Raw genomic sequence first — 12,727 nt, 5'->3', positions numbered from 1 at the left:
GATGCTGTTTCTCTTGAATGGCATCTCTTTGTAAATTTTGTAATAATCTCCCACTTCCTCATGTCCCCTTTTTCCTAGATAACTTTTGACCAGTTTAAAGTTCTTGCCATGGTTCTGATTCTGGCGGATGTCATTACAAATGACTCTGATTTCTTGTTCATTGTCCACCCCTCTTAAGTACATAATTTTGAATTCCTTTTCACATTCTCTACTGTTATATTCAAAGTCACTCCCCACAGGTAGCCTAGACAAAGCATCAGCAACTACATTATCATATGCTCTAAGATGTTTTATTGAGTAGTTAAATTGCTGTAACAAGAGTGCCCATCTGGTAATCCTTACATGATGATGAACCTACATTCTTGAATATAAAGTAATGCCTTTTGGTCAGTGTAGACAACTATCTGATGTCCCAATAAATAATTTATGAATTTAGAAAATGCTCAGTAAATGGCCAAAAGTTCCTTCTCTGTAACAGTGTATTGTTTCTCATGTTTTTTTCAAAGTTCTACTAGCAGAAGCGATAGATCTGTGTTCTATTTTCCCATTTACATCTACTTCATGGAAAAAGTGAAACCCTAGACCATAATCAGTGCTATCTGCCATAATGCAAAAGGATAAACTCATATTGGGACACTACAAAATTTGACTGTTACATAATTGTGTTTTTATTTCTTCAAAGGCAGCTTCACATTCCTGATCCCAAACCCACATTGTGTTTTTCTTCAGCAATCTGTTGAGACTTGGAGCATTCAAAGCTTGGGTACTAACGAATTTTCAGTAGTAACTGCACATCCCAAAAAATGACTTCGATTGTTTATTGGTTTTAGGAATTGGGGATTTTGCAGTTGCCTCAAGTTTTTCAGAATCTGGCAAAATACCCTCCTCAGAAATGCTGTGGCTGAAAAATTTCAATTTTTTCACAGCAAACTTATATTTAGATAGTTTAAGTAACATTCCCCCCTCAGTCTTTTGCAAACCTCCCTCAAAGTATTAATATGTTGCTCCCAAGTTTCCCCATTAATCAAAATGTCATCTATATAAACAGTTAATTTTGACAAAGATCCTTTCCCAAAACAGAGTCTAGAGCTCTAACGAATTGTGCTACCGAAACGTTAAGGCTCCTTGTTTTAGATGTAAATTCTAAGCAGATTATCAAGACTGCTAAATCTGAGTACAGGAGAGTAGTCAATCAACCAAAAACTGAGCAGTTTTAAAAAAACTGCTCAAAGATATGAACTGGAAAGATGTTTATGGTGCTCATGACATGAATGAAAAATATACACATTCATGAACAAAGTCAGTACCATGTTTGAAAACGGTTTTCCTTTAAAAGTTACTCAGATTAAACAGAAGTCTATAATAAAACTGTGGATTACACAAGGAATAAAGATTTCCTGTAAGACAAAAAGGAAAATGTATCTGTCGACCAAGAAAAGCTCCAATGCTGATGATTTAGCTAAATACAAGGAATACTGTAAAACATTTAAAAAAAGTAATTCAGACATCTAAACAAATGCACTACGAGAAGAAGATGGTAATGTCAGGGAACAAAATAAAACAATATGGGATATAGTGAAAGAGGAGACTGGTAGAACCAGAAAGGAACAGGAGCAAATAGCATTAAGGGTAGATGACACATTAGTAACCAGTGGGCATAGTGTGGCAAATCTATTTAACAAGTACTTTATATCCGTTACTGCTAGAATGTGATTGTCAGGATCAGTAAATAATGCCCTTGAATATCTGAAACTAGCCTTTACAAATAGCTTCAGGTACATGAATATGTCACTCACTTCACTAAAAGAAATAACTTCCATAATAAAATCTTTAAAAACAAAGCATTAGTGGTTACAATATCAACAAAGTTAATTAAGGCATGTTCTTGTGAGTTTAGTACAATTCTAAGTTACTTGTGTAATCAGTCAATTATAACTGGGACATTTCCTGACTGGCTAAAATATGCAGATGTAAAGCCTCTATTCAAGAAAGGGGTTAAGAGATACCATCAAACTACAGGCCAATTTCACTTTTGCCAGCATTCTCAAAAATTTTAGAAAAAGTAATGTACAGGCAGCTTCTCAACCATCTGATCACAAATAACATATTATCAAGAACAAGGTTTGGATTTCCGAAGGGTTCTGATATCGAGAAGGCGATTTACACCTACAGTGAAAATGTATTTAATTCATTAAATAACAAGTTACAAGCAGCAGGTATTTTCTGTGATTTGTCAAAGGCATTTGATTGTGTGAACCACAACATCCTTTTAAATAAATTAGAATTCTATGGTGTCACGGGCAGTGCTGCAAAATGGTTCAAGTCATACCTCACTAACAGGAAACAAAGGGTGTCAGTGCAAGGGACTAGTGAATTAAGTCATCATCAGAATGGGAAGAAATTACATACCGTGTCCCACAAGGATCCATCTTAGGACCATTGCTTTTTCTTGTGTACATTAATGATCTCTCATCATTTACACTGCCAGAAGCAAAGTTTGTTTTGTTTGCAGATGACACAAGTATTGCAATAAATAGTATGTCAAGTGTAGTTCTAGAAAGATCTGCTAATGATATTTTCATGGATATTAATAAATGGTTTAAAGCCAACTCACTGACATTAAACTTCGAAAAGACTCACTATATGCAATTCAGAACCTGTAAGAGGTTTCCACCCAGCAAATGCATAAAGTATGAAGAAGAGCAGATAGAAGAGGTTGACAGTCTTAAATTCCTGGGATTACAACTTGTTAATAAATTCAGTTGGGAGGAGCACACCACAGAACTGCAGAAACGCCTTAACAAATCTGTATTTACAATTCGAGTGTTAGCAGACATAGGCAACATAAAAATGAAAAAGCTTGCATACTTTGCCTACTTTCATTCCATAATGTCATATGGTATAGTATTTTGGGTTAACTCTTCAAGTCAAACAAAAGTTTTCAGAGTTCAAAAGCGTGTAATACGTATTATTTGTGGAGTAAATTCACGGACGACCTGTAGAAACCTCTTCAAAGGACTGGGTATACTAACTACTGCCTCTCAGTATATTTACTCCTTAATGAAATTTGTCCTAAATAATATACCTCTTTTTCCAACAAACAGCTTAGTCCATACATACAATACTAGGAACAGAAATGATCTGCACAAGGACTTAAAAGCACTTACTTTAGTTCAAAAAGGGGTCCACTACTCAGGAACACTCATTTTCAATAATTTGCCAGCAAACATATAAAATTTAGTTACAAATAAAGATCAGTTTAAAAGGAGGCTGAAAGACTTACTAGTGACGAACTCCTTCTACTCCATGGTGAATTTTTTAATAGAAACAAATGATGTATTGTATATATTCATACTATTAGTATTGTTATTTCAGCTTTAAAAAGAAAAGAAAAAAAAAGACATGTTCCACATCCACGAGGATCTCCTCAGCACGAATCTATGGAACAAAAAACTAATGTAATCTAAGGCCAAATGGTGCTAGACAGTACAGGTAACATCTTCCCCCGTACAAAGAGGCAGTATACTTTCTGGAATCATTTTCTAATTCTACTTGGAGAAATCCTGATGTGAGCTCTAAACTAGTCATGTATTTCATTCTTTCAAATTTATGTAGTAACTTGTCTATGTTCTCTGGATGATCAGTTTCCCTTTCCAAATACTTCTTTAGGTGTCTTGAATCAAGCACGAGCCTAACACTACCATCACGTTTTGTTGCTTCTACTAATGGGTTATCGTATTGGCTCTTACTTCTCTCAATGATGTCCCACTCTTCCATCTTTTGAAGTTCCTTTTCTACATCTTTTCTTTTTGCAATGGGTACCCCATAAGGCTTTCTGAAGAAAAGCTAATGTGGTTTTAATCTGAGTTTACACTGATAAGCTTTTACTTTACCAGGCCTGTCATCAAAAAGTCATAGTAATTCCACAATAATTCTCCTCATTCTGCCTTTTGTTCTTGTTTCAATTTACCTGATTCCCATAATTTTTCTTTAACTATCTCCCCATAATCTTTATCATCATAATCTTCAATAATTTCCTCTACATAATAACCCCTGTCTTTAGAAAAGATAACTTCCCCAATTTCAATACCCTCCCCCAAAGCACGGTTTTGAATTGACATGTCAGTGCTGGATCTTACCCCTGTCTTGGGGTCATTAAGGATAATTGGGTCCCTGTGTCAATCAAACAAAATCCTTCCCAATCTGCAGCTTTAATTTTTATGTAGGGACTGCCAATAGTGGTGTTTTCCCTGTCTTCCTGTCCCGCATACAAAAGATCTTCTACTATTTCATCAAACCTCTGTTCCATGTTTGCATTTTCTTTACTAGGCAATACCTTCTTCAAACATATAGTAGAATTTACTGCAATTTTTGAGTTGCTATTTACTTCACATGTTCTGAATAGTATCCTGTCTGACAATTTCATTTGGCTTAGAAGAAGTTTATTCACAAATTTCCCTTAATTTGATCTTAGCTTCATTGTCATCATTGTAATCTTTAAATTTGTCCCAAACAGATTTCAAGATAATCTCAGAAACATCAGCACAGTCAACCCCCCCTGTCTCCTGATGCATTACTAAGCTGGACTGGTACAATCTGATTCTCACGTGGTATGTAATTAGAGTTCCTGGAACTGCTATTCTCAACACTGTTACTAATAGCATCCTCCTTGACTTCAACATGTACTTTTCCATTCAATTCACCATCAGAATCTTCTAGCACATAATCATCATAATCCCTATCATCATCATCATCATCATCATCATCACCATCATCACCACCACCATCACCTGAGCTTACACTAAAAACACAATTAACATCACCATCACCACTCACAACAACATTTTCACTAACCACATCCACATGAACATCACTCTCTACAGAAACTTCATTAGAAACATCTTTATGACAACTTACATCTAAAGCATTATGACACATAAGTTTGCACAACCCATAATTATCAAAGTTATTCTTACCTTTCATTTCAGCATTAGATTGTTCTTGATTATGTAAACTTGCAATAACATTGTCTTCTAAGCCTACTTCATCAAACGTAACATGGCTCCTATTACAATTGTTACTAGTAGTTTCTCTGATGACTTTCCAAAATTGCCTGTCAAATTTAAGTTTGTTTATATTATGTATTCTTTTATTTCCTCTATCTGCAGGTTGATCATTTGCATACTGTCTATAATGGATTGGTTACTGATGTTAATACTGTCTGTTCTGGGTGAAGTTATCCTGATTTTGGTAAGATACATTCCTTGTCCCAAAGTGACAGGCTCACAGTGGGGCACTTAGTTGTTTAAAGGCCTATGTCTATCATCTCCCTGCCTTTGGTTACCTCTCTCTTGTCATTTCCCATTCTCTGTTTGAGTTATAGTACTGATCATTTCTACTGAAATTTCTCCTGTCATTGCCATTATAATCATCCCTGTTATTATTAAAGTGTCTTCATTTATTATTATTATTATTATTATTATTATTCCCATGGTTTGGTCCGCAGCCTCTCTGTGACTAAGTCATTGGGATTAACATTAAATCTGTTATTCTGTTCAAAGTCTCTGTCACGTTTGTCCACATATTTCAAGAATTGTTCTATGGACTCATCTGGTCAATAGAGTGGACCCCACTGTACTCTTTTTGGAAGCCTCTGTTTTAATGCATCGATATGAGTGAGCTCATCAAATGGTCTATCCAGATGCATTAATGTTTCTCACAATAAGCTTTCATTGTCCCGTCAGATTCTTTATAACTAGGACTGTTCAAGAATTCACTTTTAATTTGTGCTTGCTCAGTTTCAGACCAAAATTTAGTTAGAAAACATTTTTCAAAATCTTCAAAAGACATTTCCGCGGAACAATACTGATCATCCCACGAAGGTGCCTCACCATCAAGTAATTTCTTTACAGATTTTATCTTAACAGTGTCACACATTTCTGTTACTTGCAGAATTGCAAAAAGTCTTTTTGGTGTAGTTTGTTATCCCCTGGATAAGTTTTTATTGGGAAATTTCTCCAGACCCCACTACAACTACTACGAAAAAATTTTTATACATACTTTCTTGTATTTCTACAAATTTTTGGTCTACATTTTTTCGACATTAACTACCCTACTACCAATTTCTGTGACCTTTCTGTCAGTATCAGTTTTGAAAGTCTCAATTTCGTTTCCAAAAAATCGTTTCGACTGGTCAGATTCATTTCTCAGTTGAGAATTTTCCTTATTTACAAGATCAGCAATGTTTTTAAATTTTGACCAGTTGTTTCAAATTTCATTTGTTGAACTAATTTCAAACTCTGCAATTTTGCCCTCAACAGTGTCCACTCGAGTACTAAGTGCTTCACGACTTGACTCAAAAGTAGTATGCCACTTTTCGAAAGTTTGCTTAGTTTGCGCTATCTGCTCAAAATTTGCATCGATTTTTTATTTTAATCATTCACAGCCTTCGAAATCGAACTGTCAATCTGTTGGTTCAAATTTGGACTTACAACTTGTAGATCTGTCTGAGAAACGTCGATTTGTTGGCTCAAATTTAAACTTAATTCTGCCTGAGAACTTTCAAGTCTTGAATGTACTTCTGCATGAGAATTTTCAGTTTTCGAGTTAAAAGTCTGAAAACATCTTTTCTAACACTGTCAACATTCTTACACTATCAGAAACACTTTCCCTAACATCTGATTGTGTTATAGGTGTGCTCATATTTCATTAACACCAAATTCTGAATCTTTCTCCATGATAAAGTAGAAATTTTAGAATGTAAGTACTTATCTCTTTGCTCGTTGTCAGTCGTTGGTGTCCGTGTTTTCGAAATTCCTTCAATTCCAGAATGGTTCATTCGGTAGTTTCATTCAACTTGTGCACCCAAAGTAGGCATATTTTCTTCTGAAGAATACACTGGTATGTCATAAATCCTCTGATCCTCTACCATTTAAAATGTAACTATCCCAGCTCATCAAACCATTTAAAACTTAACCAGACCCGGAAGCCCAGCTCCAACATCAAATCTAACATAACTTCTCATACCAGCTCCATTAACCAAATCCAACGTAGCAATCCCTTCAATTCAGGTTTAACATAGTATAGCTGATCGCACCTTGTTTTACATTTTTGGGGATGATGACTTCACTGCAGAAAGTCTTGGGTCACTACCAGACGTACACCAATTAATCTGTTAACAACACTTCTTTATTACATACATATATACAACAGCTGACTGTTACAACTCACCAGGAACCGGAACACACCAGATAGTACTCCAACCGCGCATTCCCTCTATCCCTCTCAAAGGCTTTGAACAAGATGTATTTATACATCTTTTAACAATTATGTTCTTTGACATTATTATGTTATTTCATGTTTGATGTTACAATTGCAATAAGTTAATCCAGCAGAATCTGACATTACAGAGTTTTAGTAGAAATTAAAATTAGTACAATAATAATGCATATTTCTGAAATTAACAATCTTTTAGAAGTGCAATTTTCAAACATACATACAGTAAACAATCAAGTTCTTAGTATTCAGTCCAGAACATTCTCGAATATCTTTACGTAATTTAATTAATTATGCAATTTTATGAAACAATTTTCAACTGGTAATATTTCTACATAAAAAAATTACAATTCAAACATTCAAAATGACATTTTACAACATTTGAAGGCTAAAATGCGGCATAATTATGTACATCACAAAATCTTTAAGTTGTGTAACAGAAAATTAATGAATCGTTCTTCTAACATTATTTGTGATACAGATCGTCTTTCTGAATCAGGTTATATTTCCAGTTTGAACGAATATTCTCTAGTTTTCGTAATAAGTGGACGTTGCTCTGAATTTCTGTATAGAATGTTTCAGAAACATTAATTAAGAGTTTAATTGGAGATTTTTGGTTGATGATTTCCATGAGAATATTTTGTCCTGACTTGCAAAGATATATAAATGTTAAGCTTTTCGAAAATTAATGGTTTACACGGTTAATTTGCATTACGGCAAACAGTGAATTTTACTCATCAAACTACAATTAAAAAACTAAATGAAGAAGGTTACTAACATTTATACACTATTAATCCTGATTCCAGAACTTGTTCTTTGTCGCCAAAACATCCTGAAATTCATATCAAAGTGATAATGACTTATCCTAACTGTATTACTCTACCTGATTAAGAACATATATTTATTGCTCTGTAACACAGTTTAACATTTTCATTACAACTATTTCACACTGTTGCACTAAGTGACCTTATTCACTAAGTGTCCTTACACATTACCCACATCTGTTTTAGCATGCATTGCGTACTACAAAACATGCTGTATCAGGTACTCCACATGACCCAATACAGCCTGTTTCATTACAAGCTGCATCTTCTGTTTGCATGATATTTTGTATCAGTAAGTGCAGTTGTGTGTTATAGAAGTGAGTTTTCGTGAATCCATGCTGATGCACTAATATTGGAAGTGGATTATCAGATGGCAGATTATTTGTGTGAAATTTCTCAGAAGCCAATTGTGTGAATTGAGCAAAAACAAAGCCTGGAAAGTGAGATTTTAGTGGTATCTGGTTTAAAGGTTAGTGGTAAACTTTTGGACCCATTTACATTATTTAAATTTCGATAGGTGATACTAAAAAGTGATACGAAATGAGGTGAATAGGTGAAATCGGTAGCAGGGAAGACAAATGGGTGGCGGGGATTTGTTGGAAGGGTTGTTGGAAACTGCATAAAGATGCTAGCATGACATTTTCTAGAACACTGTACCAATATTTCTAGTCCTTCTAAGATAAGCATTACAGCATGCATCAAAGGAATTCAGACTTGAGCTGCTAGGGTCATAACTGGGCAATAAACCACAAAAGAAAGGGTAATGGAGATGGCCAGCGAACTACTGCAACCTTCATCCATTTGAACCTGCTTACTGTATTCATAGTATGGCTTCCCAATTCAACTCTTACACCCCCCCCCCATCCCCCCCTCCACACATTTCCCTCCGTTACCCGACTGATGATTCGTTGATGCCTCAGGATGTGGCCATTGAATCTATCCTTGCTTTTAATCAAGTTGTATCATATATTTCTTTTTTCCTCAATTTGCTTCAGTACCTCATCATTATTTGCGTGGTCTACTAGTCTAGTCTTTAGCATTCTCCTATAGCTCCACATTTCAAAAGCCTCCACACTTTTCTTATCTGAACTGATTATTGTCTAAATTTCAGTTCCGTACAAAGCTACACTCCAGACAAATACATGTATTCATTATTTTGTCAGTACTTGGAGAAACATAGATATATTAAAAACTGAAATACACTGTATTGATGATCCACTCTTAAATTGGTATTAGATGTTAACAAATCCCTCTTTTTGAGAATTCCTTTGTTTGCTGGTCTACTTTTTACACCTCCCTACTTCAGCCATCAACATTTATTTGGGTGCGCAAATAGCAAAACTCATTTGCTACCTTTAGATTCTCATTTGCTAATGTAATTGCCCGATTTAATTCAACTGCATTTCATTACCTTTGCTTCAGTTTTGTTGATATTCATCTTATAACCTCTTTTCAAAACACTATCCATTCAGTCCAACAGCTCTTTCGATTCCTGTGTACGGAATTATAATATTATCGGCAAATATCAGTGTTTTTATTTCTTCTCCCTGAATATTAGTTCCCTTTCGGAATTCCTCCTTGTTCTAATTTACTGCTTGTTAAACAAAAAGATTGAACAACGTTGGAGAGAAGCCACAACCTGCCTCACTACCTTCTCAATCACAGCTTCCCCTTCGTGTCCTTCCACACTTATAACTGCAGTCTGGTTTCTGAAAAAGTTTTAAATAACCTTCCACTTTCTGTATTTTATACTTGCTACTTTCAAAATTTCAAAGAGTGTATGCCTGTCATCATTGTCAAAAGCTCTCTTTTTAAATCTATAAATGTTACAAACATAGGTTTTTTTCCTTTAAAGTACCTTGTAAGATAAGTTCTGAAGTCCGTGTTGATTCGTGTGTTCCCACATTTCTCCGGAACTCAAAGTGATGTTCCCTGAGCTTAGGTCAGCTGCCACTAGTTTTTCCATTCTTCTATAAATTACTTCTCTCTCTCTCTCTCCCTCCCTCTCTCTCTCTCTCTCCCTCCCTTCCTCCCTCCCTTCCTCCCTCCCTCCCTCCCCCCTCCCTCTCCCCCCCTCTTTCCCTCTCCTCACCAACCCCCAATCTCTCCACACACACCTGGGTAATTGTTTTCCTCATTACTATTTAAGCTGTTTTTCATAATTAGTAGTTCCTTCCGCAAGAGAGAGAAAGAAGTAGATTGGGAAAGGTGAAACAAGAAAGGAAGGACAAGTCACTCATATCGCAGGATGAGATTAGAGGGTCCCTGTCACCTCGTTCTCGCAGCAGTGAGATTTCGTGTAGGGGTCTTAGTGACTTGCCCTTCCTTTTCAACCTTCCCAAATCCATCTTTCTGTTCTCCCTAATAAAGGAACTATTAGTTCCAAAAAGTAGGATAATGTATATACTTGCTGTAAATGTGTCTGTGAACTTCTGCTGAGATAAGTATAGCCGAACAGTTCTGTCTCATAACTTTATAGCTTTCTCAGGAGAATTTTTGTTTTGATACTAAGTTTATTTTTCATATCTTCAGCAATACATGTCAAGTTTTTTCATTCAGTGAGATGTTTTGTTATGTCATTTTTCAATAATTTGAGTCATAGTTCTCCTCTGACTTAAGATGAAATGTGATATAGAAAAAGCGCATGAAAATTAGTGGATGAAAATTTGGCTCTCCTTGAAATAATCCATGTCTTGCGCGTATAATGTCTTTTGTGATCCTTCAGGCTTTCTTGGCAAAATTGATGGTTTACAAATTTTTGGGATTGCCATATTGTGGTTTTCTCTTTACACAATATTTCAACAAATGTGCTAGTTGTCTTCATCAGGTATTGAGTCCAGATTTTGTTTTTCACTGTTTGGATTCCAACTAAACTGTGAATGGGTCATGCTGAGTGCCATCCTAGTAATTGTTTCTTAGTGCTGTTAGAAATGAAAAATGTTTGTGAGTAATCCACAAGACATACAGTCATCAAAAAATAATTTCTTTTAAACATGAGTTACACCCAAAACAAACTGAGTACCACCCCAGTTTGCTTAACAAAATGAAATCGGTTATAGAAAACTTAGACACGATGCAAGCGAGCTGTTTTAAATAAGCATGCCCATCAAAATCCAGTTTGTGCAATATCAGAGTTCATCTGCTAACAGAACTTGGAATGTAAACATTGTAAAACAGACAAATATGCCAATCCACATAGATGTCACAAATAGCATTACAACTGACTCAGGCTGGTCCGGGGACGAATAATACTCAGGGTGTCCCCCTGATGACACATCACCTTGGTAGTGGCACCATGGTGGACAGCCGTAATGTTGCACCAACTCGTCAGTTTCCATACCGACGTTTTCAGTGGTGCATAACTTCCCTTCCTTTTTAGTCCTTTTGCTACTAGTGCCCGGAACAAGAGCGTGAGGTTCTCAGTTGTGACTAAGATCTGACCAAGGTGTGCAGAACATTTTGGAATACAATGTAGTAAACAAGCCATAAAATACTAGATTATGGCAGGGGCTGAAGAGATTTCAAGGGTAACTGAGAGGCCATATGATTTATTGAGCACCAGGTAAGCTTCTGATGCTACATTCATGGGAATTTGAAAATATGCTCCTGCAAGGTTGAATTTCCTTAATGAACCTCACATAAACCTCACATAATGCTATATATAAGTAACATATTGTTTACATAAAAATACAGTTACTCAGTTAACATTTTTATGCTTTGTGATTTTTTTTTAATAACATATTGGTAATAGCTTAAAATCCAAGATAAATTAAAGAAAGGCATATAAATATCATGACATTTCAAAAATCTAAATACCTTTGTGGCTCAGAATTGGATGTGAGTTTCATTGTAATGTAAAATTATTTGAAACCCATACATATTAAAGTGTTGTGCATTTTCCATTAGCCGACTTGAGGAAGAAAGCATCCGAAAAAAACAGTGTACAAATGGTGCAGCTCCAAAACCAGAGACTGGAAATTATGAAGCTACAACAATGAAGAAGACTGGAAAGCCAACAGCACCGGAGTTACGATTACACGAACTTCGAGCTGAAACATACAATGGGATGGTTCGCCTTTTGAAACCTGGTTGTCGTACAATTGTACTTCTAGTTGATACACAGTCTCGTAACCAACTTATAGCTGCATTTCACAAAACAGTCTGGCCCTATCGCAAGTAAGCTACTTTCTGATTACCATAATTTTACTCATGAGAAGTGTTTGAAAATGTTATATTTGTAACCCATTGAGTCCAAGTTAAGGTTTTTTTTTCATATCTTTTGTAGTGTAGTTATGGTTACTATGTAATGAGTTTGTTTCCATAAGAGAGAGATACTTTATAATGAATCCAAGTGGCTGCTTTGACTGTATTGCTGATGAACCCCACAGATAGATTCAGCTGGCACATAGGATAGTATTTATCAGCAGCTTGTTTCTAGATGTAGTTCTAATAAATGTAGAAGGATGTTATTTGAGTCAGTAATGTTCAAAACAGGACATTATTTTTGTAAGGCATCATTTCAACCACTAGTTAAGCCCTTGGCATTAACCTGGATATCATTATTGGTGGCCCCATCCATTACAAAGGTCTCCTTTGACATGTCCTATACTCAGTTCATTACAAATGGA

At 35.6% G+C, this 12,727-nt stretch overlaps 1 protein-coding gene across 1 annotated transcript in view; it reads left to right on the top strand.

Moving 5' to 3' along the window:
• LOC126175025 (dnaJ homolog subfamily C member 16) overlaps positions 1-12,727 on the top strand; it is a 163,180-nt gene that overhangs the window by 114,117 nt on the left and 36,336 nt on the right. Inside the window, exon 10 of the mRNA XM_049921526.1 lies at positions 12,006-12,275. Coding sequence (XP_049777483.1) covers positions 12,006-12,275 — 270 coding nt within the window. The remainder of the gene's footprint in view (positions 1-12,005; positions 12,276-12,727) is intronic.

The sequence above is a fragment of the Schistocerca cancellata genome, chromosome 3 (genome assembly GCF_023864275.1).
Source record: "Schistocerca cancellata isolate TAMUIC-IGC-003103 chromosome 3, iqSchCanc2.1, whole genome shotgun sequence".
NCBI lineage: Eukaryota > Metazoa > Arthropoda > Insecta > Orthoptera > Acrididae > Schistocerca > Schistocerca cancellata.
The sequence above is the reverse complement of the archived record's forward strand: the minus strand, read 5'-3'. Positions and strand labels throughout refer to the sequence as shown.